Here is a 22,609-nt window from a genome sequence, read left to right on the forward strand (position 1 = left end):
TTTAAGTGCAGCTGCCTGCAAACAAAAATGGTTAGATAGATTCATTGTGTGCCTATCAGAAACAGACTTGTGAAATCTGTAGGTTGAAATATCTGTGCCCTTTATTAGACACTAGTGAAAAATGCTAGCTTTTCCATGAACTATTCCAGACTCTTTTTCCAGGGCACAGAGTACCAGCTCTAGAGGAATTTTGGCGCTGAACAGATCTGAGTCAGTTTATGCCAGAAGAGGATTTAGCTGTCCAAGTCAACTCTGCAGGCTGCAGCAGACTGACATGCCCCTCACCCGTGCTGATGGCACTTCACTGGATGCAAATCTTAGTGAGATGATGAGCTGTAAAACTCAGAGAAAGCTGACATTAAGGCCACTAGGTGAACTCAGCTACAAAGCACCACCTACTTACTTACCCTTCCCCTACTGAAATTTCACCTATAATAAAGGGAAGGAAGGTGGAGCCAGTTTAAACTTGGAGCACTGATCTCAAAAAGTATTCTTAAATAGTTAGTGTCACCGCCGTATAACCTTTAATATAATAACTTCATTAGATAAAATGTCTCTTTCTTTTTAAAGACTTACAAGCAGTGAGGAAAATGTTGCAGTTGTGTTGTCTCTTAAATAAAACTGCCTTTGGCATTAGTTTAGGACAGATGAATGTTTTCTTACGGTATTCTTATTAGCATCTTCATAGCCTTGACAATACTTTCGGTTGTATTACTATTTCACCTGGATGTGAGCACTTTCTTTCCGCCCAGTACAATTTGCTAGAACCTTTCAGCCATTCTCTTTCACACTAAAGCAGCAGTGAATGATCATGATTGGTGGCTAGGCCAAGAAGCAATATTTGTCGGGTCTCGAATTGCACTTTTACTTTCTTTGGCTTAAGAATCCACTTTGATTTAGAAATGGGCTTAGTGTAATAAAGCTTGTTTGTTTTCTTAAAGGAACCATGAGAGGACAAGCAAACATCATCCAACATTGAAGGGTTTTGGAGGAAAATTATGCTGTGCTCATGAGTAAATTTAAACTGTCTCCCCCTGGGCTATTGTACTGAGTATCAAAAGCGTTTCCTATGGGAGCTGCTAGTAGTGATTAGCGCAAGCATATTCTGTTGATTTTTCCCCTTTTAATTTAATTCATATTGAAGATTATCACAACCTAAAGCTAGAATAGAATCTGATCTATTTATCCACATAGTCTCTGGACCAAGCATAAACTGAGGGCTTCAGAAAAAAGACAAAAGACTGGCAACAGATTTTATTTAACCAACAGGCTCTGAATTTTATGATTTAGGTGACAGCTTTTGGCGGGGGGGGATGGGGGAAAACAAAAAATAGGGCTCTTCTCACAGATTTCTCTCCAAAACAGTTAATTTTCAAGAATGTCTGTGGTATTTGAAATGCTGTGAACATTCAGGTTTAACAAGATTAAGGTGTCCAGGGGTTTTCAGAGTACTACCATGAGCCTCCTTAAGGGCATAGCATCCTAGATACTTACTGCTTGGTTGGAAAAACAAAGGTCATATCTGTGTGAGCAATAATACTTAAGAGATCCAGGAGCACTGCTGTTAATTGTACTTATGACTACTAAATGGAATAAGAGACTTGTTTTATTCCAGTCTTCAAAGAGTGGGAACTTACTGCGCTATAGAATTTTGCATGAGAAAGGAGAAAAAATAGGTGAAGGAATGCACCTCTGAGATCCAGTTCTTTAGATGCAATTAAGTGAAACAGATCATGAAACATATTGATACCTTGGAGTTTCTTCTGCAGATTGAAGAAAAAAAAAAGAGAGTTAAATGAGTAGCTCCTATTGATACTAGTATCATGTAAACAGAACTTCCTGGAGAAAAAAAATTTAGTCAATCACAAGTAGCAAAACTAATAAGCAGAACTTTGTTTTGACAAATTATATCCTGCAGAGCTTTGAGACCCGCCTTGATTCTGAATGTATAAGAGGTTTAAATGTATTTTTTAAAGTGCATTAAAATGGCTCCTTTTATCTTTTGTATTCTTTTCTGAAGTACAGTCTTGAATCAGAACTGGACTCAAAGAGAAAACAAATGGGTCTGAATGATTTGAATGAAGGAATAGTTACTTCTTGGGGGGGTTGAAAAATGTATGTTATCACTGAACTCTGGAAAGACATGTCTCTGAGGTCACATAAGGATTGTTAATGACAGTTTCTGTGCATGAAGATGGATAAGAATCCGCTTATGACATCATGCTCTGATGTCTGAGAGCCAGTAAGCTTACTTCATGTTGAACTTTTGTCACTTTGTGTTGCAAACCATGATATTTCCTTTCTGAACTCTCATATCAAATGCTGTGTTTATTTTTTAAAGCACAACTCAATGTCAATATTAATTGAATATTTGTATGCAGTTAACGGTATTTACTGAATATCCCAAGCACATAACGAGGGAAAACTTGTTGTTTAACTCAGTATTGTAAATGGAGTATATCAGCAAACACATTCTCATGCACATGTTTTTAAAATCATTCTTACTAATGTCTGAAATAAAATTTAAAAACAAAACAAAGAATAGATCAGACACTAATGCTGTAATTTAAACCTGCTTGAATTTTTTAATGTCCTTCAGTTTTTCATAGCTTTTAAAGGTATGATTTTATACATATTTTAATCTTGATGAATATATCTGCCAAATAATAACAATAATAAAATTAAATTAAACCTGATTTTTTTAAAAAATCATTAAAGATATGGTGGGGAGTAGTTGTCATTTCTGGCTTTCTTGAAGGTCTAGGACTGTAGTATAAGAAACCCATTTTTTCCTGTCATATCTTCACTTCTTTCATTGTCCGCCTTCCTTTTAACCTTAGTCTTGCCGGCCTGTTTTTGTGAAATGCTCTACTTTTGAGAACTTTCAATTTACTGCATTCTTTCCCTTGTGCAGTCAGCCTTCCATGAGATTGCATGAGGAAAAAGCACTCCATGACAGCTACAGGGCTGATTCTTATGTTCTTATGAACTGCGAATCATTCTTTATTCTGAAAAAGATCCCATTACCTTCAGTAGAAGGTTACTTAACGTACATACTGAGTGAAGCCAGTGGAGTTTTTGTTCCAAGTAAAGTGTATTACAGAATTTATTTGGCTTTATGGCAAATGTTCTTGCCCATCACTGTAGCGATTTCAATGTGTTCTCATCTAGCCAGAAGTCCTTGCTCAAAGCATGCACTATAAAGTGGTGAATAATGCCCATGTCTACTGAAACCTTAACTTCCTATTTCCTATGCAGTACAACTGTAGTAGCAAACTCTCCATATATGTTCAGGTTGGGTTTGACAGAGACATTTAGGAATTCTCAATGAAATTTAGGAGTCTTAAGTCCCATTGAAACACTTCCTAAGTGTCTTTCAGAACCTGATACTCATTTCTTAGGCAGGGAATAATATCCATGCTGCAGCAAACCAAAAATATCCTAAGGCAAATGCATGATTTCTATGAATGCATTTACTAGGTTTAGCTGAATGGGTGAAGGACACACTGGACTGGTATGTTAAGAGAAGGCTGACTGGATAAGCAGAATGCCCTGCTAATTGGTCATAAGAAGTAAATTATTTTCATAGCAAGCCTGACTTAATTACTTTTGTTTTTGTTCTCCCCATACCAGGAAGTTTGTTTCCCTGTCCCAGGAGTCTTTCTTTAGTATCTTTGTCCTAAAAGAATCTGAGAACTTCCAGAAGAGGAACGTGCCCTTTACCATATGAAATTGAGAAATCAACTGACGTGCATGATTGAAATGACCTCTGCCTATGTTAGTCATCAATTGCTTATTAATAGAAAGGCAAAAAAACCTTGTTTTGTTGGTATTTCTGTCTCTTCAGCGTTCTTTTCTCTGTATTACCTGAGCTCTTTATCAAGTATTTTCTCAGATCCCATACTAAACATGGTTCAGGCTTTATGTTTATGAATTTGTGTTCACAGAAGACCAGAACTGACCTTTTGAACTTTATGTTGGTGCTAATATGAATTATGAGGGCTGGGAAAGTGCTCACAGGTAACTCGATGTCTGTGAGTGACTTCGAGCCACCCCAGTACATTGCTTAGTGTTATTTGATGCATGACTGACAAAGTGTGTTTCAAGTACTTTATCTTATCCTTTTAGTATATCAGAGTAAGCAACTGTAGGTGGCAGGCATCTGAGGCTGGGACAGGGAAAGTGGTACATTGCTTGTGCCAGCTGGTGCTTGATTAGGTCTTTCTATAATAGGAAATGACAGTTTCCCAGGATGGATTGTTTTGCCTGTGGCCCCCAAATAAACAGCAAGGCTTCTAAATGTTCATGCTCATGGTTGGAGACATTAACCTAAATCCAAATTGCTATTTGCCTTACGTTTGAGTTTAAAGAAACTCCGATGATGATTTTTTCAAATACCCTTTAACGTTAGCTCTGTGCTATATTAAATATGAGTCCGTATGAGATTATTGCCAGTCTCTCACAGTAGTCCCTCCTGCGTTGTTCCAGAAAGCCAGAAGTAACAAGATAATCCTGGAGAGGATAGCTGTGGTCAGCAGGTGCATTGTTCAGGCTGGCAGCGTTTCCGAGCAATAATTGCACAGTAAAGATTATTGAGCACATGAGATTTACCAGTTGTGTCGCTTGCATCATGGAAGTGTCTGCTGTTGACTGGGTGGAGCGTTTGCCACCTGTTAATTATATTTATATTTTTCCTTGATTTATCTTTACATTGAAATAAAGATTCCAGCATCAGTTTCAGGAAAGTCAAACAAATATGAAGGCACATTAGGTTATTAGTATGTGGGGTTTTAATGAAAGCACAGCAAATCATGCAGAGTAGTTGCTGGCTCTTCAACTGCAATTTATGTGAAGTATGTATTGGAGCACTACTGATCTAAAGGACTTATGTTTATGGTAGCATTACTTCAGTAAGCTAGTGGCTTACTCTACTTTGCTACAGGATTACAGTAAGGTTTTTTAAACATGCACTCTTTATATCTATCTGACTAAGCAGATTTCATAAAAATAAAACAAGAAGCAAAAACTAGAATGGATTAGAAAGTGACTGTAGCTGAAGAAAACAAAAGCAGAATGATGGCACTTGTTTGCTATCATGTTGAACACTATCTAACTGCAGTGCTCCTTTCTACTAGAGGTTAGCTCAGCCCATCTGATCTGCAGCTGAATTGTTTTCAGGGTTCAGGAGATGTGGACAAAGAGTGTATATGAGTCCTATCCCTATCTTTATTCTGTACTATATGAGTGATAGGGGCTTTCCTCCAAACTACGCTTTCTTGGATAGTTCTATAATCCATCAACATGGAACAATCAAACGGTACTTGCCAGCATTGACATGTTGCGTATAGTTTTGCTTCTATTTAAGTTAGTTTCTAAGTTTCTGTTTTCCCCTGGCAACAGGCCCAAGACTTTGGTAACTGGATACAAGCCTTCACATATCTTTAATTAACAGCTCTTTCTCCTTTTAACTTTTCCTTCTTTTCTATATTCCCACTCCTACAATTTTCTTAATCTTCTTCTTTTATCACATCCCTTCAATATCAATTGGTTGTAATATCTTCCATTCTTCTTTTTTTTTTTTCATGCCCTGGGTTTCTAGTCCAAACCATATATCTTCTACCACCAGAAAAAGGTTTATCAAAATACTACTATCTGTGTATTTGTGCAATTGTCATAATTCGCTATGTCTTTTTTGCCATCAGATCTGGAGTCTGATCAGAATATTTTGACTCGTGTCACACAGTTGACCAAACGTCTTATATCTCAGACAAATTATACATGGCTTTTAACCAATCTGGATAAACAAATGTTCTGAGGAAAAAAAAGATATCTTTTTAATTTAACTTCTTTCTTGACCTTCTAGAATCTCAGACAACTGGATGCGTAACTATTCTCCACCTTACTAAAGACAAATCTCTCTCTTTTTTCATATATATTTGCGCACACACAATCATTTATTTGTAGCTAAATAAGGTCATAAAAAATCTAGGATGTTTTAACTATTTCATTGACTTTTCAGATTGTTTTTAAGCTGTTTTTTAAACTTTAAAGGCAACACTGATAGTGAACGGTTCCAAATGGTAAAACAGAAAATCCCCTTCAAATATAACCGGCCCGTAGAGGAGTGGCTGCAGGAAAAAGGTAACAGTCATTAAAACTTTCATTTTAAACCCATTTGATTCTAAACCCTCATTTTTAAAGCCTGCAAATAAATGTTTCTTAAATGATAATCGCCTGCTGCATAAATGACTGTTTTAATTTTCATTATAATTTGTGTCAGCTTCCACCTGCCATATGTTGATAAATCATGCTATAATACATTGCTATTAAAATGCAGTTAAAGGGACGAAATTCTAAGCTTGCTGTCATAGTCATGACAAACAAACAAGCAAAAATTCAGGAGCCATTAAAAAAAAAAAAAGAAGAAAGACAAGAGCAAAAACATGTATTATGGCAATATAACCACTGCATGATCTTCCTATTTTGATTTATTTTAAAAATACATTTATATCTTTATTATCAAAGGTATTTCTTTTTTCAATTTTTTTTAAACCTGCTTATTAAACCACTTCCTGTAAGTTTCTTTTTTCTCATTACTGTGATTAGCCATTATGGCTATATGTTTCCTGATCATGTTAACATAATTAAACAATTTTAAAAAATGTTGTAAGGAAAACATTTTTTAACATTTTCATTTAAACTACAGTAGAGGAGACAGAGAAAGATGATTGTTCTGACACTTTTATTATATCCTGAGTAAAATTTTGACACTAAAATTATATCTTTTTCTAAGTTAGGGGTCATCTTATTCCCTAACTTAATCTCAGGCAGCACTATTAATTTTTGTGGGCTTGCCTGGAGTAATTGGCCTCAGTTCAGGAAAACTCTTAGAAACATGCATAAATCCAGTTGGCTTGAGTGAGAATCCTGCATACACTTCAGTGATCTGCTGAAATGGGACCTGTGTCAGAAGAGAACTGTTCCTGTATCAAGAAACTGGAAAAAAAAATAGTCTTGGATGTAAAGCCTATGCCAAAGCCTGTTGAAAGCAGCGGAATAACTCACACTGATTTCAGCAGGCTTTGGATCAGGCTTTTGGTGATATAGTGAAGAGTATGACAGAAAGATCTCCTCCCTCTAGCCTAAATGTAATATTTAAAAGAAACCTCTGTAAAAGATTCCTTGCCTTGAAGTTTAGGAAAAGCAGAACACAGTCTTCTCTGGTTTCCTTTAAAGAAAGTACTGCTGATAAAAGGGGGTGACCACTGAACTCACATCTTGCATTTTCTGTGTTGACATAGTGTTACTAGATACTCCAAGAAGGAAAATCAGCCTGCTGTAAGATGGGAAAAATACCATTTAGATTCTGTTTCAAATTTCCTATCCTCAGCTGCATTAGCAAATTGATTGAGCCAGCATGAATTATGTTATGGCTTAGAAGAATGTGGCTAGCTGCAGTCAAAACATTTTAAAATGAAGGGTCTGATCCTGCAGTGCACTGTATGCACTGACTTAAGTGAGAGTTGACAGCATTGCCCACTTTATGGTTTTGGTCTATAATTGTGTAGTGTTCATAACTAAAGCAAAAATATTTGTGAAAATAAGACAAAACAGTTGTGTAACTAAAGCAGAAATACTTTTTGACCACCATGGTTTTATAGAATATTTCATTTCAGCTAACTGGTAAACAGATATTAAGACAGAGGCATGCAGAAAATGCTTACTGAGTCTCAGTGGGTTGTCCTATTAATTTGCAAGAGCCGACTAAAATAAATAAATAAAACCTAACACTAAAAAGTGGATAATTTTGGTAAGTTTGAATTGTTAAAGTCCCTTTAACACTAAAGACGATGATTGCCTCACTTTTGTTAAAATAGATGCATGTCTAATTCCTTGATGCAACTCATGTGCTTGAGAAACCCACCTTTGTTTTGTCTTTCGGGGTTTTTATTTCCTTTTTCGTTTTTCACTGAATCTTTTATTTTATGCCACTGCTTCTCCAAGTTTGAGCTTATAAGCATGCCAAAACACTTTCATTTGTAAGCCATCCTGAAGTTTTGAACTGAAGTTTGCCTTTTGTGGATACTGATGCTTTGTTAAAAGACAATCACACATGTAGCGGGGTCTAAACCAGACAGTATTTGACAGCTCAGGCACTCTCAAAGCACTGGGTGCTTTTAGACTAGAAGGATATGGTCATATTTTTACTAAGTGAAAGGAAACTTAGTCTTCAGTTTGTTTTAGGAAATGACATCATGCAGTGCAATGCCTGAGATGATATAGCTTTGTTCCTTAACTCCAAAATAGTTAGACCTTTTCAGCAGCTTTGATACCGCTCAAAGAAAGAAAACACCTAGGCCATTCACCTACCCGCTCATCCATCTGGTCATCCATCCAACACCTAACGTATCATGGAAACCTTCTGTCAGAAGCCCTTGTAAAGACGATGAGTGAAAGGGTAGCTCACTATCAAAATGGAACAAGATGAACTGATGGATGGAGGAATGGACAGATCCATCAGAAAGACAGCATATAGAATAGCTGTCTTCCTCATATGAGTTCTCGATTTGAGTGAGGTAAGGTTAAATGCTTTCAGATTGACAGTCTCCAGTGCCATAGATTTGGCATTCCTGTGGTACCGTTATTACATAATTCATAATAATGCAATAGTTCATTCTTAGTGAACAGATACAACACAACATCGTTCTGAAGCAGCATTATTATTGTATAATTTCTTCATTTTTAATTTTATAAATCGATTTAAAATATTTATTAAGAAGGGCTCAGATTTGCAAACTTGAATTATATGAGTAAATAGCAAAACATCAAACATCATTAACTTCATTGAGATTACGTATGTGAGTAAAGAAAGGAGTGCTGCTCCTAAACTGTTCAACTTTAGTAGTCACAACAACAGTAGATTTCATTAATAGAATGTATTGTGCCTGGCAATGGACAAATGTTATCTATTCTGCAATAGGATGAGCTAATAAAGAGCCAGAAGCATCTCATCAAACAGAGTGATCCTGGAAGTCCTTAATTCTGCAAATCTCTTACTCACATGAGAAGTCTCATTGATGTGAATGACTGTACTTTTTGAAGCAGGAACTATTAATGTAAATGAAGGTTTGTAAAATCAGGCCCAAAATCTCTCCTAGTTTTATGGAAAAAGTTACTCTATGTTAAGATTACTTTTAATAGATACTCTGTTTTCCAAATGAAGAAGTCAATGAGAGAACAAATTAAGAACTGAGACCTTGAGCTATGCAAAATACTAGCAAAATAACTGGGAAATTTAAAATATGCTGACAATTTTTCTCTAGTAAGACACTAAGATAGCAGTAGAAGAATTTCTGTATGGAAAAGAAGGACCATAAGTCTGCAACCCTTACACAGCCAGTAAAATTTACACATGTAAGCTGTTCCTCAGTAAAATTCAGTGGCCAAAGAAATGTTGCTTAGGGGAAATAAGCTTGCAGATTCATATCGTCACAACCATTATTAGAAAAGGTCTAAGGTGACAAAATTATGTGTATATTCTCTCAACAATTTTCTCTCGTTTCATATGCATTTCCCTGCTGTCTTTGTTCATGCACACATATATCATGGTAGAGTCGTGAGTTAGAAATGACAAGTCGTAGGTAACTCCAACAAGTGATTGTTCTTTTAGCAAATGCAGTTCTAGTACCAGTGCTGTCTCCAGCAGCAACCATATAGTACAGGGCATGAATTGTCTTGGACTGGAAGACCTCATTAGTTAACCAATAAGGAAGACCCCAAAACTGGCAAAGTTCCTTTTCTGCTGGAGTGGGGCCATTTTTATTGTTTACATTTCTTTGAGCATTAGAGGATGCAGAGGAAGGCCCAGAGGTGGAGGAAGTGGTGTTTGTTTCAGCCTTTAAAATACTAACTCCTCCTCCATGGTAGGAAAGCAAGAGATGTGCCAGACATGTCTAAAAGTCTGCTATTAGCTTGGGTTAGAGTGAGCGTCAGCCTAAGGAGTGCCATAATCCTCCAATAAAAGTGGAGGAACCCCTTTTCTGGCCTATCTTGGGCAGCTCTCCTGGCTAGAGCTGCAAAAATTCTCCTTCCTAAGCATCGCCCACCCCTTTTTCCTTTGGTAAAAAATGAAAGAAGAGACCGTATGGATTCAAGGGGAGAAAAGAATGAAAGTAGAAACCTTTGACAATCAGTGCCTTCCTTCCATTTCCAGGGAAGAGAACTCAAGATTAGTGAAATAACTCCCTGTTCCTTACTCATCTCACCACTAGCTTTTGGCACTCCGTCCTGAGTGAGGTGGGAAGGAGGGAAGAGTAGCTAGTGAAATGTCTAGGTAGGTAGGGGAGGAGAGAGTATAGAAGGAAATAGAGTGCTGGGGGAGGGAATGCAGGAAGGAGAAGGGAAAATTGCATAGTACAGAACTGTCAACATACATATCCTTTAGGAAATCCAAAACACTGGCAGAACAGACCCATATGGAAGAAAAGCAAACTCTGAGGACATAGTGTATGATGAGTTCAGCCTTCTACAGTGTACAATGCCACTTGCTCTAGCTCTCTGGGGAGCAGAGAGAGGAGCTGGGCTGAGAGGGCCAAATGTTTTGACATTCTCCTCATGGGGAAGAGAAGAAACTGTTTGATTTTACATGCTGGGGATGTGTGGCTTCAGTGCATGTTTGTTGATGTTTTAATAGACGTAAGTTGCCTCTGGTAAGTTTAAAACCTCCCGAGATGCAGCAAATTGCATCAGATGTTTCAACAGTTTCCAGGGGAAGGAAACTACACTCTCTGTTTTTATTTCTCATTTCTTCATCGGTGCAGTTCTTCCACCCTCATGAAGTCCTGGTGTTTCATTTACAAATCTATTGGTTGAGGAGCACGAGCGATGTGCAGCCCACCTCCACATCTCCATACATTACACCCCTCCATACACTTTTGCTTAGCTAGCTAGGGCCCTCTTTGGGGACAGGAACTCCTTTCAGATACATTTCTTCTCTTGTCCCCATTCTCTTCCCCATGGTCCATCCTGTCACCCTAAGATGATGCAACACCGCATCACCACTTGACTTCGAGACCCGTCACGACGACCACCAAAATTGGTGAGCTCCCCCTCATATTTTGATCTACTTTATCCACTGGCCGTGCTTTGCTACATGGTGGCAATTTGCACCTTCTCATCAGAGTGGCCTAGAAAGAGGAAGGGATGAGTTAGCGCTGGGGAGAGGGAAGGGGATGGGGACATGTAATGCAAATTTCATAAAAACAGGAAAACAAGTTAGGTGTTTGGATGATAGTTCACTCAATGCTGCTTTGATCGCCATTCTGACCTCTGGTCTGTCTGGTTGTCTGTTAATTCAACAGATTACAGATGGCATGCCCCTAATCTTCAGAGAAACAGTGAAATAATAGGCACTCTTTGCACTGCATGAAGCAATTTATTTCTTAAGATAGTCAAGCTAGTGCAGCCTGGGACATAAGCAGTATTTACAGAAAAGTCCAGGCTGAATGTGATTTCAGTGGCCATGAAACTAGGTGAATTGGCAATTGTTACAATGATTTATTTTGAATAAATACATTTTCTTGTTACACATGTCAGTCCACTCCTAACACATCTTATGTGACCTTGAGTAACCCACTTAACCTGCCTACACTTCAGTTTCACTGTCTGTGAGAGGGGATTCACATGTAAGCTTTAGGGGGTCTGAAGCACTGTGTTTTCTTCACTATTTCAAGAACTTGGCTCTTTCAGAGACATCGCAAATGTTCGTGTCTGGTGTTTTCTGATTTTAGATTTGTGACCCTTCACTACACAAAATTTCAAGGCTGAAGATTATGGTTTAAGTTTCCTGCACAACCCATACCTATCCTTAGAATTGTTTTGATATTTACTGTCTTCGAGCCACCCTTTAACACCTTCATATTATTAAAAGTGGCTTTACTAGTTAGTTCCTTTCTTTGATCAGTCAGCAGAGAAGGTTTTTCTATGGGCTAAAACTTGACAGCTGGTGTGATCAGAGTTGATAGTAGAAAAATAACCACATATTAAAGCCTTATTTGTTGTTCAAAAGGGGTCCAAGTGCAAAAGTGTGGGTTCATATTTCTGATTGAGTCCACGCTCCTCCAGAGTTTTGATGTGTGAGTGCATGTGGAAGTACGGGGTTCAGGTATTCTTGCTTTCAGGCTAATCTTTATTATTAGTAAGCCTGGGGCAGGATATTTGCATAGTGTATTTCTACCCTGCATCTCTTTATAAATACCACCAAGAGTAATTCTACTTCTTTGTTGTCAGTCCTTTCTGGCCAGGACTCAGTGTAAGACGAAAAGCAAAGGAAATGTCTGGCAATAATGTTATTCACCCCCCTTCACTAGGACGACAGTTAACGATCTTCAACACCCAAGCGCAAATAGCCATAGGAGGAAAGGACAGAGGGCGTCTCTTCCAAGGCCAACTCTCCGGTCTCTATTACAATGGCTTGAAAGTGCTGAACATGGCAGCAGAGAACAATCCCAACATTAAAATCAACGGAAGTGTCCGACTTGTTGGGGAAGTCCCCTCCATTTTGGGAACAACACCCACGACCTCTGTGCCACCAGAAATGTCTACTACAGTCATGGAAACCACGACCACAATGGCCACCACTACAACCCGCAAAAATCGTTCACCACCCAGCATCCAGGTGAGTCAATTGGGCTTCTGCATTTCCTTAGGTTCTTTCTTACTCTCTGTTTTGCAGCTCACTTGCAAGCTCAGGTTCTCCGAGTTAGGCTCCATATAGCTCTTGACGTTAATAATGTTGCGTAGGGTAAATTACCCCAGAATTTGTTGCCCTCCTGTGCTGGTGAACAAGCAGAACTGAATAAATAATTAATACCCATGTATGTAATAATGGGAACAGGTTTTGGTCTTGTTCTAGAGTAACCCCATTTATATAAGTAAGGTTGCATCAATGTGAATGAGAATAGGTTTTTAACCATGTTTGAATATGTGGGGAAATGTATTGCTAAGAGAGTTTCACAGCCTAGTGGGGGATGGGTGTATGGTCATTTATTATTACCACAGTATATACTGCTGCAACAGGGAAGCTCATAATGGGGAGAAAAGCAACGGAGCATTACTTTCAGGGTGAACCATTTTTCATTTTTCTTTTACAGCCTTCCCTTAGATAGTTTTAATGGAACACTGTCAGGATCAGTTTCCTGCAAAATGGAGGTGTTCTAACGTTCATTTGTTCCAACATCTTTTATATAAATAATTTCTACAAAAAAAGGGAGTTTCAGATATTTTGGTTTAATTGTGCCAGTGTAGTGTTTTCAGCCCTAAAAATACAGTGGTTTTGGAACCATTTGTGTGGCAACCAGAATATGGAATTGATTAGAAATAAGCAGCTTAAATTGGCTTTTCTGATCAGATCAGATTTTTTAAATTATTTGTTTCAGCAGTCTTGTTAACATCATGTTAACAACTGAGGTGAAAGATTTGTTTTAAAATCCTTATTTACATCAGAACCTCTTCAGGTAGAAATCAGCATAGTGTCATTGATACCTGTGTACACTGGCTGAGACATTGGCTAGTGGTTATTAATAAGAAAGTGTGCCTTCATTAAACCCTCCGAGAAAGGTATATTGTTGTCTAATTAGATAAAATGTTTAAACGATTCCATCTGCTTCCCTGGAAAGATTTCTGCTGTTTAGGACAAATGAGCTTAATGAAATTAAGGAGTCAGAAATCTGGAGCCATACAGTCGTATGCCTGCTTTCTAACTGCTTCAGAAGGTTTCACCAGTTACTCGTTGTGTTTGCGTTTATATGGCCATTCTTTTTATTTTTAGTCTAATCTCGGTCACCCTGAAAATGTTCTTCTTAACTGTGTAGGAGGTCTCTCTTGCTGCAGTGGAATTTATATCTATTTGTATTAGAAGTAATTAATCTCAAGCCAAGGTTTAGCGTTGCCCCAACACCTTTGGCATTCGGTAAATCCAGTTGGCAGCAGAACTGGGATTAATTGAGTTATTAGCCTCAAACACGCAATGCGTGACTTATAAAGTCTCAGGTAAATGATGGGAAATAACCCCAGGTTTGGTCACTGATTGTCATAAACTGTGAAGGAATTACTATTCCTACTGCTCAGTGGCTAGCTCTAATTTTAGAGAAAATCTTGGTATGATTTCATCTCCAGAAGACTAAAGTCTTTGGTCCATATCCTGGTCTCATTACTGTAGTTCATTGGAGGTTTGCTATAATTTACAAAGGCAGCAGAACTATCTTTAGCTGTGGGAGTGTAACAGAGAGTAGCACTGTGCCTTTGTGGGCTGGGTGAAGCTGGAAATCACCCAACCTTCCTTGAAGAGGAACTCTTCAAGAATGCTTCCTGTCTTAGCTCTATGGCAGTTCACTGGGCCTGTAGAGACTGCTGTGTGCTGAAAGAGCATCAAGAAGATTTAATAAAAGTGTCAAAGTGCCTCTAAAACATGGTTAGAGCAATGATTTCCTGGATACACATGCACCACAACAAATGGCCTAATCTCAGCTGATATTAAAGCAATAACTCTTGACACTTCATGCTACCCACTGAAAGAAAGATAAAAGTCACTGTGTACCTCCATTACAACTTTCTGCATTTCAAAACCAGGCCATTTTCTTGCTGTCACAATGCAGGTTACTCTCCTTTCTTCCTTACTCTTGCCAGAATTTGATTCTGTCAGCTTAAGTTGCATTATTGGTCCAGTGAACGTGAGAAGAAATTGTCCTTTTCTATTTGGGCAGTATCTCCAGCTGCGCTTTTTAGATGCCTAATGGTTACTTTATCTCACTTGTGTTCAACATCACCATTGTCAAACGTGCTTAAAATTTTAGATCTAAGTGGTGGAAAAATCTAATAGAACAAGTTTATTCTTTGGGGAATATAAAGTATAGCCACCTAAGGCTATGTGCAGTACAAATACAGTTAGTTATTACCTTATCCTAGCTTTCTCTTCTCTTTCTCTCCTCAGAAGTAAACCATTTTTCTTCACTTTCAAGGCCTTTCACAGTCTAATCTCTTCCTTCTCCACCAGCCCATGATTCAAGCATTTTTTTACTCACTTGTTAAATTTGATTATGAGAATCCTTCTGCTTCCTGTTACTATCCACAAGGTAATATTAGGTTGCTCTTCTAATCCCCGTGAAACCCTGCATTAATCATGATGCATGCAAAAAAATTGTCAGTGGTTAGACTGATGATGTTCTAAAGCAGCTGTTTATCAAGCTGATCAAACATTGCCCTATTTCTCCTTTTCATATTCTCCATCTGTCTGTATCCATCTATGGTATCTTGTTTTATACTTAGATTGCAAGCTCCTTGAGATCAGAATGTGCTTGTATTCTACATGTGTACAGTAGGGTTCTGGTCCATCGTAGAAATATCAAGCATGATACAAGTAAGCATCTAATGTATAAGAGCAAAAATCAGGATAGATAGAGAACTACTATTCTTACTGCTAGAAATTTCCATGCTATTTTGTATTACTCATTTTTACATGTAAGTAATTAAAACTCCTCCCTTTCAGAATACATATAAAGCTTGTGCAGAATTTCAAGTCTCTCATCCTGACTTGATTTAAAAAAATGGGAATTTCAGTAGGATTTACATGTCACTTGTCAGGAAGTGCAGAATAGTATGATGACTGCAAAGATGTCTTCTATTTCTAACATACACCGAGACACCTGCTGTAGTTAGTGAGCCTGAGTACTGCCACTGCCTACTGTTAGACAAAAAACCTGGAAAAACAAAGTGCTTTAAAGATAGACCATATATATGCACTGACCAGTGACATCTTTTTCAATTTGTCGGAGTCCCCACAATAGGATAGAGTCTTGGACAAACATCTGAAACAAAGAGAAGTGAGAAAAGAATATCACTGGAAATATCATGTCACAATGATATTAGCGTGTAAAATGCCTATAACTTCATTATATCTTAAAATTTATGATATCATTTCTGCAAGGCAATGAAACTCAGATCAATGGAGGACAAGCAGGATTTGAGTGAGAAACAGTTGACGCATGGCTATATGTTACGGTATTTAAATCTCTTGATAGGAATGTGTCTGATTCAAATATCCTTCAGAGAGGCCTCGAAGGAGCATGGCAGAAGCTGACTTTTTTCTGAACTGAAAATCAGAGCTAGAAAAGAAGTTTCACGTCTTGCTTGTTTCAGCGAGTTCGAAAGAGTGCTTGTGTTCTGCTGTCCCTGAGCACAAACGCTGATTTGACTTTCCCACACCTGGTTTTGTTCTGGATTCAAGCATAGGTCTGTTCAGAAGCGACATGTGTTGCATTAAATTACTGTTGCCAACCTCTTGCCCTGATACACCAGACTCTCCTGTAATGATAATATTCTCTCTGGGAGTTTGCTTTGCCATGTTATCCTACAAAGGCCACAAAGGCAAGCTGTTAGCTCTTGCTTATGGTAAAGGAGCGTGCCGTGCAGCCTGTTATTAGGTGGGAGTCACAAAGCTGTCTCGGGTCATATTCTAGCAGGACTGCCATATTTCTAGCAGGGTTTTTCATAATTAGAAGTCCTTGCTTCAATTGTTAAGCGTCCTAGAATCCTACACGCCTGTATTGCCTAATTTCAAATGCTGCTTCAATTGGTAGTGAAATAGTTGAATGGGTTCTGGGTTTAGGAGACTTCTATGGAAATGTGTTAAAGTGATATTCCTTCTCCTGGCTTTTGCTTCTAAGTCAGCTGCTTATATGCTCAGAATTTATTCAGTGAGTCACTGCTCAAAGCTTTTATAGGGAGATTTTCTCGATATGCTCTCAGATGGCATGTTCTGCCCAGCTTACAGCTAGGGTTATTCCATTTTAAAATGATATCTTTGAAGTTAATTAGGGAATAAAGCTAGTCTAAAAAGGCATGCACAGCGATACGGGCTTGTTCCATTCCAAACACCTTCAGTTCAGCAGACCCAAGATACGATTCAAGCTGGCGCCTGGACCAGTAGCAGATATGCTCCGGATTACCCTCTGGAGGATCTGAGGCCCGCTGACCTAGGGCAGGACCATAATATGTCTGCTTCATTGCATGGGTGGCTGAGGTCCCAAGACCGCAGCCACAGACAGTTTTCTGTGGAAAAGCGATCAGACCCTTCTGTGAGGACAGATTGACTTCTGACTCTGATGCTATCCGAGAGGAATCAGAAAATATGTGCTCTGCTACAGATCCAAAGCCTATCTCAATTTCTTGATCTTTAAGGTGGGGATAATGACACTTACCAGACTACTCAAACTGTACCTCGAAGGCTAAAGGAATAAATTGCTTGTGAATGTTTTCAAATATGATCTTAGTGCCATTGAATAACAATGTATGATACATAATAAACTGAACATTCTCTAAAGAATAGAGGAGAGGATCTGCCCATTATCTATATGGACAGTCCAGCCCCACTGGTGTGGCTCAGAATAAGATTGTCAACCTTTTACTCTACCATTAGGCTTTCCAGCCTTCTAAATGTGTTTTAGATTGAGGCTCTAATAATCTTGATTAATGTCTTTCCATAATGTGCCGCTCCAGGCTAGATGCTTTCTTATCGTGTATCATACAAAGGAGAACAGCACAGATTTGTCAGTCTAATTAGACTTTCACTGTCAGCTAAGACAAATACAATTGTTTCACCCTTGATTTTGCCTAGGTACTTTCTTTTACACTCATAGATAATAATTTGGGGGAGGGAGGAGGAATAGGCCTTTAATTTACTTTTTGCCTCTTATAAGTCACTAGGAACTTTTTCATCCCAAGACTGCAAAGCTGTACTGAAAAAAGAGCTTCTGATGAGTCTGTGCTTTAAAGACTGACTTCACTGGCCCATTGGTACTGCTGACAATTATGCATTCTGGCTTTCATCTCTCCTTTTCTGCTTCTTTCTCGAGTTTTTTTTTTTTTTTCCCAGAGAGACCAAACCCTGAAATTGTACTTTCTTGCAGAGCAAAGTCCTTTCTCTTGCCCTCCATTCCTGTTGAGTGAAATGGTAGAGCTGTTGCATAGCTGCAGTGCAATCCACAAAATGGTGTTTACATATTCAAGCTCACTCTCTTTCAAAGAGATGTGACGGGTAGTTGTTCACCTGGCTTGGACAGAGAAAGAAGGCAGATGTTGGCAGCAGGAATCCAAATGTGGACCAGAAAAACTTCATGCAAACTACTGTTGCATGTAGCTTACAGAGTAATTACTTCAGTAACACTAAATGACCTGTAAATGACCACTGAAATACGGTATTTTTGGCATGGAATGTAGCAGCTACATAGCCAGGAACAGATATATTATATAATAATGTTCTGGATAGGAAATGAATAAAAATATTCTCCAAGTTTTAACTAAATATCGAATAGGGGGAGTTAAATTAGTTATTGGTGTTGTGACCAGGATATTCAGATTAACTATCATGTTCATGTAATCTAAAATATAATCCACTTTTTTCATGATTTCATTCACTTTCTGCAGAAGTTAGGTGTTCTGCACTCCTGGAAGTGCAATAGCAAACGACGAGTTCAATAGTCATCCAAGAAGAGAATGTGATTTTACTGTACTATTATTTTTCCTGGCTGTTTACCTTCCCAAGCACTGAGAAGTACTCGTGATGGAAGTAAAGTCAGTCTTGTATCTCTGCTAAGCACAATTGTACTAATACAGAACATTGTATTTGTAAAGCAGCTCATACCTAGGCTGGTGGGCCCTGTTGCTTGTTGCTGTTATCAGCAGTGATATTTGAACACTTAACAGAACAACCATTGCCAGCTCCAAGTGGAGACTACTCTTTAATGATTCCAGGGGAGCGATTTCATTGAATGTGTGTGACAGACCTGAGTTGCCACAAGTTGATGAATAGGATGATTTCTTATATATATAGCTTACATTCAGTGTTTGGGTTATCCTGCTTCATATAGTAACGTAAAGTAATCACTTCAGCCATATAAAAGTGGGTTTTGCTGGGATCCACATTTTCTTTTTGTTTCTTCAGACTAGTAGTTTACAGAAGGCTTGAGTCAGAGTGATTCATTTCTACAAGGGCTGAGTTTGCCTTGCCTTTAGTCTGCAGATCTGAACAATCATTTGAGACTAGCAGGAGAATCTCAGCTGGTATTTTTCTCATATGTGCCCAGTTCTGTTCTACTATGAAGTCTGGAAATGAAGATTTGCACCAGTATATGAAGAGGAAACTGATCTAAACCTTTAAGCACTTTTGTAGAATTTTTTTTATAAGATTTTTTATCCTGAGCAAAAACTTGGAAATATTTTCTTGTTTTTAGGGAACCAAAAAAGCACACTCTTTTCTATAATAAAATGATAAGGATCTGTAATAACAGCTGCAGTAAACTGATACCTACCTTCTGCAGACAGGCAGGCATACATTTCCCAGAAAGTACCCTAAATGACATCAGTATGTATTTTCTTTCAAGGTACAGTATCCCTCTGTGTATTTAGACATGTCATTTACCCTATCAGAATGAATTCTTGTAAGTCGCATGGAAGACTCTTCTCCAAATCTGATTAATATGGTACTCAGGAACTACAGCTACTATAGATGACTATACATTTGATCACAAGCCAAATGAAAGGATAGGAAAAGTGTATTGTTCTAGGGCGATTGTATTGCAACAGTATATGAGGAAGAGAACCAATACTGCAAAAACAACTGCTTAAAAGTAAATGGAGTAGAATCAATGGTTATAGTTCAAATATAGCTGGACGGCTGGATCACGTTTTGTTACAGCACATCTGCTCTACTTGCTATTTATATACTTCAGGGAAATGCCTAGAAGCTTCAGACATTGCCAGAAGACTTCTAGGGCATATATTTCCATTTGGGTTTTTTGACAAGAGCAGCTGAGAGGTGGGAATGTGCCTCTTACCTTTCCTTGCTCATATTTGGATGAATGTGCAGAAAGTAGAAACACATCCAAGCTGTTGTGACAGACCCACTTTCTGAAACAATCTAATTAATGCCTTGGGTTTTCTGCAGAGTGATGGCATTGTTAACTAGCAGAAACAGAAGGGTTTCTACTAGTTTCTTTTTCATCTGTGGGATGAGTTGTCACTGATTTGCAAGATGTGTCTGTCACAGTAAAAGCTCTTAGAAGCATTAATTTATGAGGGAAGCTACGCAACCACCAATCCTTTCTCTCCTCCCTTAGATGGGGTATGAGTACGTGGGATGTTGTTCATTTTCATTACAAAATTATTTAAAACAGAAAAATCAAGCCAAAGGGGTTAGGACTTGAAGTCCTGTTCTCTTGGTATTGTATGGGATTCAGATGTTACCCTGGACTTTCTGATAGTATGTTTTTTGGAGCAAATTTGGTCTATTGGCTCTTATAGGGGCCCATGAAGGGGCTATGTTCCCTCATTACTGCTTTGAGAGTTTTCCACTGGTGCTGTGCTGCTGTGTCTCAGATTGTGTGTGGTTAAAGACATTGGTTTGCAGAGAGTTTTGTGGGTAACATAAGGAACGCTTTCAGACGTACCAGTAGTTTGCTAGGAGGCAGGAATTAGAAAGTAGAAAGAGGCAAAGTTAGGAATGATCAAATTGCTAAATGTGTAAAAGGAGGAAGAGAAAGGATGAATACTGAGGTGCAGACAAGTAAATGAGCTCCAGAGAATGAGAAGCATGGTTTAACATGGTAAAAGAGGGGAAGGCAACAGCAGGATTTAAAGATGGAGAATGACATGGCTAGAGATGGTAGGATGGTGCTTTTAGCAACTCTATTTTGGATAGATAAAGCTTTGGAGAAGAGCTATTAACTCCTGCCCATATGGTTTAGTAGCCGCTCTTGTGCTCATTTAGAATCCTTGCTTTGTACCTCACTCTATCTGCCCTAGGGAAAAAGGGAAGCCATTTTTGCCAAGGTAGCAGTGACTCGTTTAAGTAGAAGAACTGTTTCAGTGAGCTCTGAGGCCCCATGGCTTCTTCCATCCCAGTTCAGAAACAGGCTCAGCTGGACTGTCACAAAAAGCACCTCTCCTCCCTCCAACAGCTCTGTTCCAGTAACTGTTTCAGAGCAGGAAAACCCATTTTTAATGTGCAAAGTGTCAAGCTAGGTAAGGAGAAAAAAACGCAACACATTGTCTTCTTCTAACATCCTAGCAATACCTTCAGTGCCCAAGCCATATGCAGAGACTTGCACAAATAGGTTGAATTTAACTCAGTCACAATACTCGTCCTTTTTTTTCTGAAGGATGACCTCCAATGAAAGTATAAGGACATGAATGATTTTAATCTGCAGTAACAATGGAGAACCAGTCCTGACCGACTCCAGCAGCATAAATATACAAAATGACAGATTATCCTGCTGCACCCTCCCTGCTGCCTGAACACACACATACACACTTGGCAGCACACAGCAAAATTCAAATTGGTCTTTATCTTCTATCTGTTGCCTCAGTGATTAATGCTGCTCTTGCTGGGAGACTAATCGAATGAGGGGAAATATAGAGGAAGGCACAAGAAATATGTATTTTTTAGACCATTGTTATCAGTATTATTGTTCTTCTTTTAATATATTTTCCTCCTGTTAGAAGAACTTAATGTACTGACACAGCAGGACGCATGAGAGGTAAGAGTGGATTTGATGGCAAGAAGATGGATGGGGCAGGCCAAGGCAAATGGAACATGGGAATTTTGCAGGAAGGAGGTGGGCTGCTGAGCTGCCTTGGGTTTGTGGCATGTTAGCTAGAAAACCAAGAGGATGTAGTGGGCTGAATGCAGGTTCTGAACAAACAGCTGCTGGTTTCTAAGCTCAGCTCATTCACTCAGCAGCTATAGACAGACCTCTTCCCTATGTAGTTCTTTACTTTCCCTATAGTAAAATAAGGATACACCAGTCCTTGACCTGCCTCACAGCAAAGTTTGCAGGCACTACTCTAGTAGCAGGTGCAGAACTTTGAAAATTCCCCTAGTCTTTGCAATGGAGCATTGCATTTTCCCTCCAGTCCTTGGTTTAGTTCTTTCACAGCAGCCCTATGACCCTGTAGTTCCAGCCCTGATCCTACAGGTCTGTGCAGAATATAGCAGAAAATTTCCTTCATGCTTTGGTAAAAATGAAAATGGATGTTTTGAATTGGTATCACTTCGGTTTAAGTAGGAGGCCTGTCTTCGGAGCTGAGTAGGGATGAGTTTTAATCGTCTTGAGTCCTCATCACCTTAAAGACAGCAGACTTAATAAGGAATGGGATATGACCAAAAAACAGGTATGGATATGGAGATGTGGCACTAGGTATGCTTCTTGCTATGCTATTGAAGAGCTTTACTGTATGCTTTCTTCAAGCTTATAAGCTTATTTTTTTCCCTTTGAGAAGAGAACTGCAGAAAGGAGCAATTGAGGTAAGGAGTAGACTTGTTTGGGATTAAGGATCCCTCTATTTCTATATTGTGGCTGTTTTAACAACTCTGACCACTCATTCTTCTAAATATATATTCATGCTGTGATAAGATGGTGATGGACATCAAAGAAGAAATTAGAAAGAAATAGAATGAGGAGTGACTTGGTGCGTACACTATAGGAGCATATTTTTGTAGGATCAGTTTCCCCTGTGCTTTTTGTCTTATTACTTTGTTGTGGGTATATTGGCATAA

At 38.6% G+C, this 22,609-nt stretch overlaps 1 protein-coding gene across 4 annotated transcripts in view; it reads left to right on the plus strand.

The window, feature by feature from the left end:
• The window catches only part of NRXN3 (neurexin 3), a 1,027,384-nt gene that overhangs the window by 898,227 nt on the left and 106,548 nt on the right, over nt 1–22,609 (plus strand). For 2 of the 4 annotated variants that reach the window (XM_068946693.1, XM_068946694.1), the window contains one exon: nt 12,369–12,676. In XM_068946693.1, the coding sequence (XP_068802794.1) occupies nt 12,369–12,676 (308 nt within the window). Of the gene's footprint in view, nt 1–6,051; nt 6,142–11,038; nt 11,099–12,368; nt 12,677–22,609 lie in introns of all 4 variants that reach the window. The other 2 variants (XM_068946691.1, XM_068946692.1) reach the window with 2 other exon arrangements.

The sequence above is a fragment of the Struthio camelus genome, chromosome 5 (genome assembly GCF_040807025.1).
Source record: "Struthio camelus isolate bStrCam1 chromosome 5, bStrCam1.hap1, whole genome shotgun sequence".
NCBI classification, from domain to species: domain Eukaryota; kingdom Metazoa; phylum Chordata; class Aves; order Struthioniformes; family Struthionidae; genus Struthio; species Struthio camelus.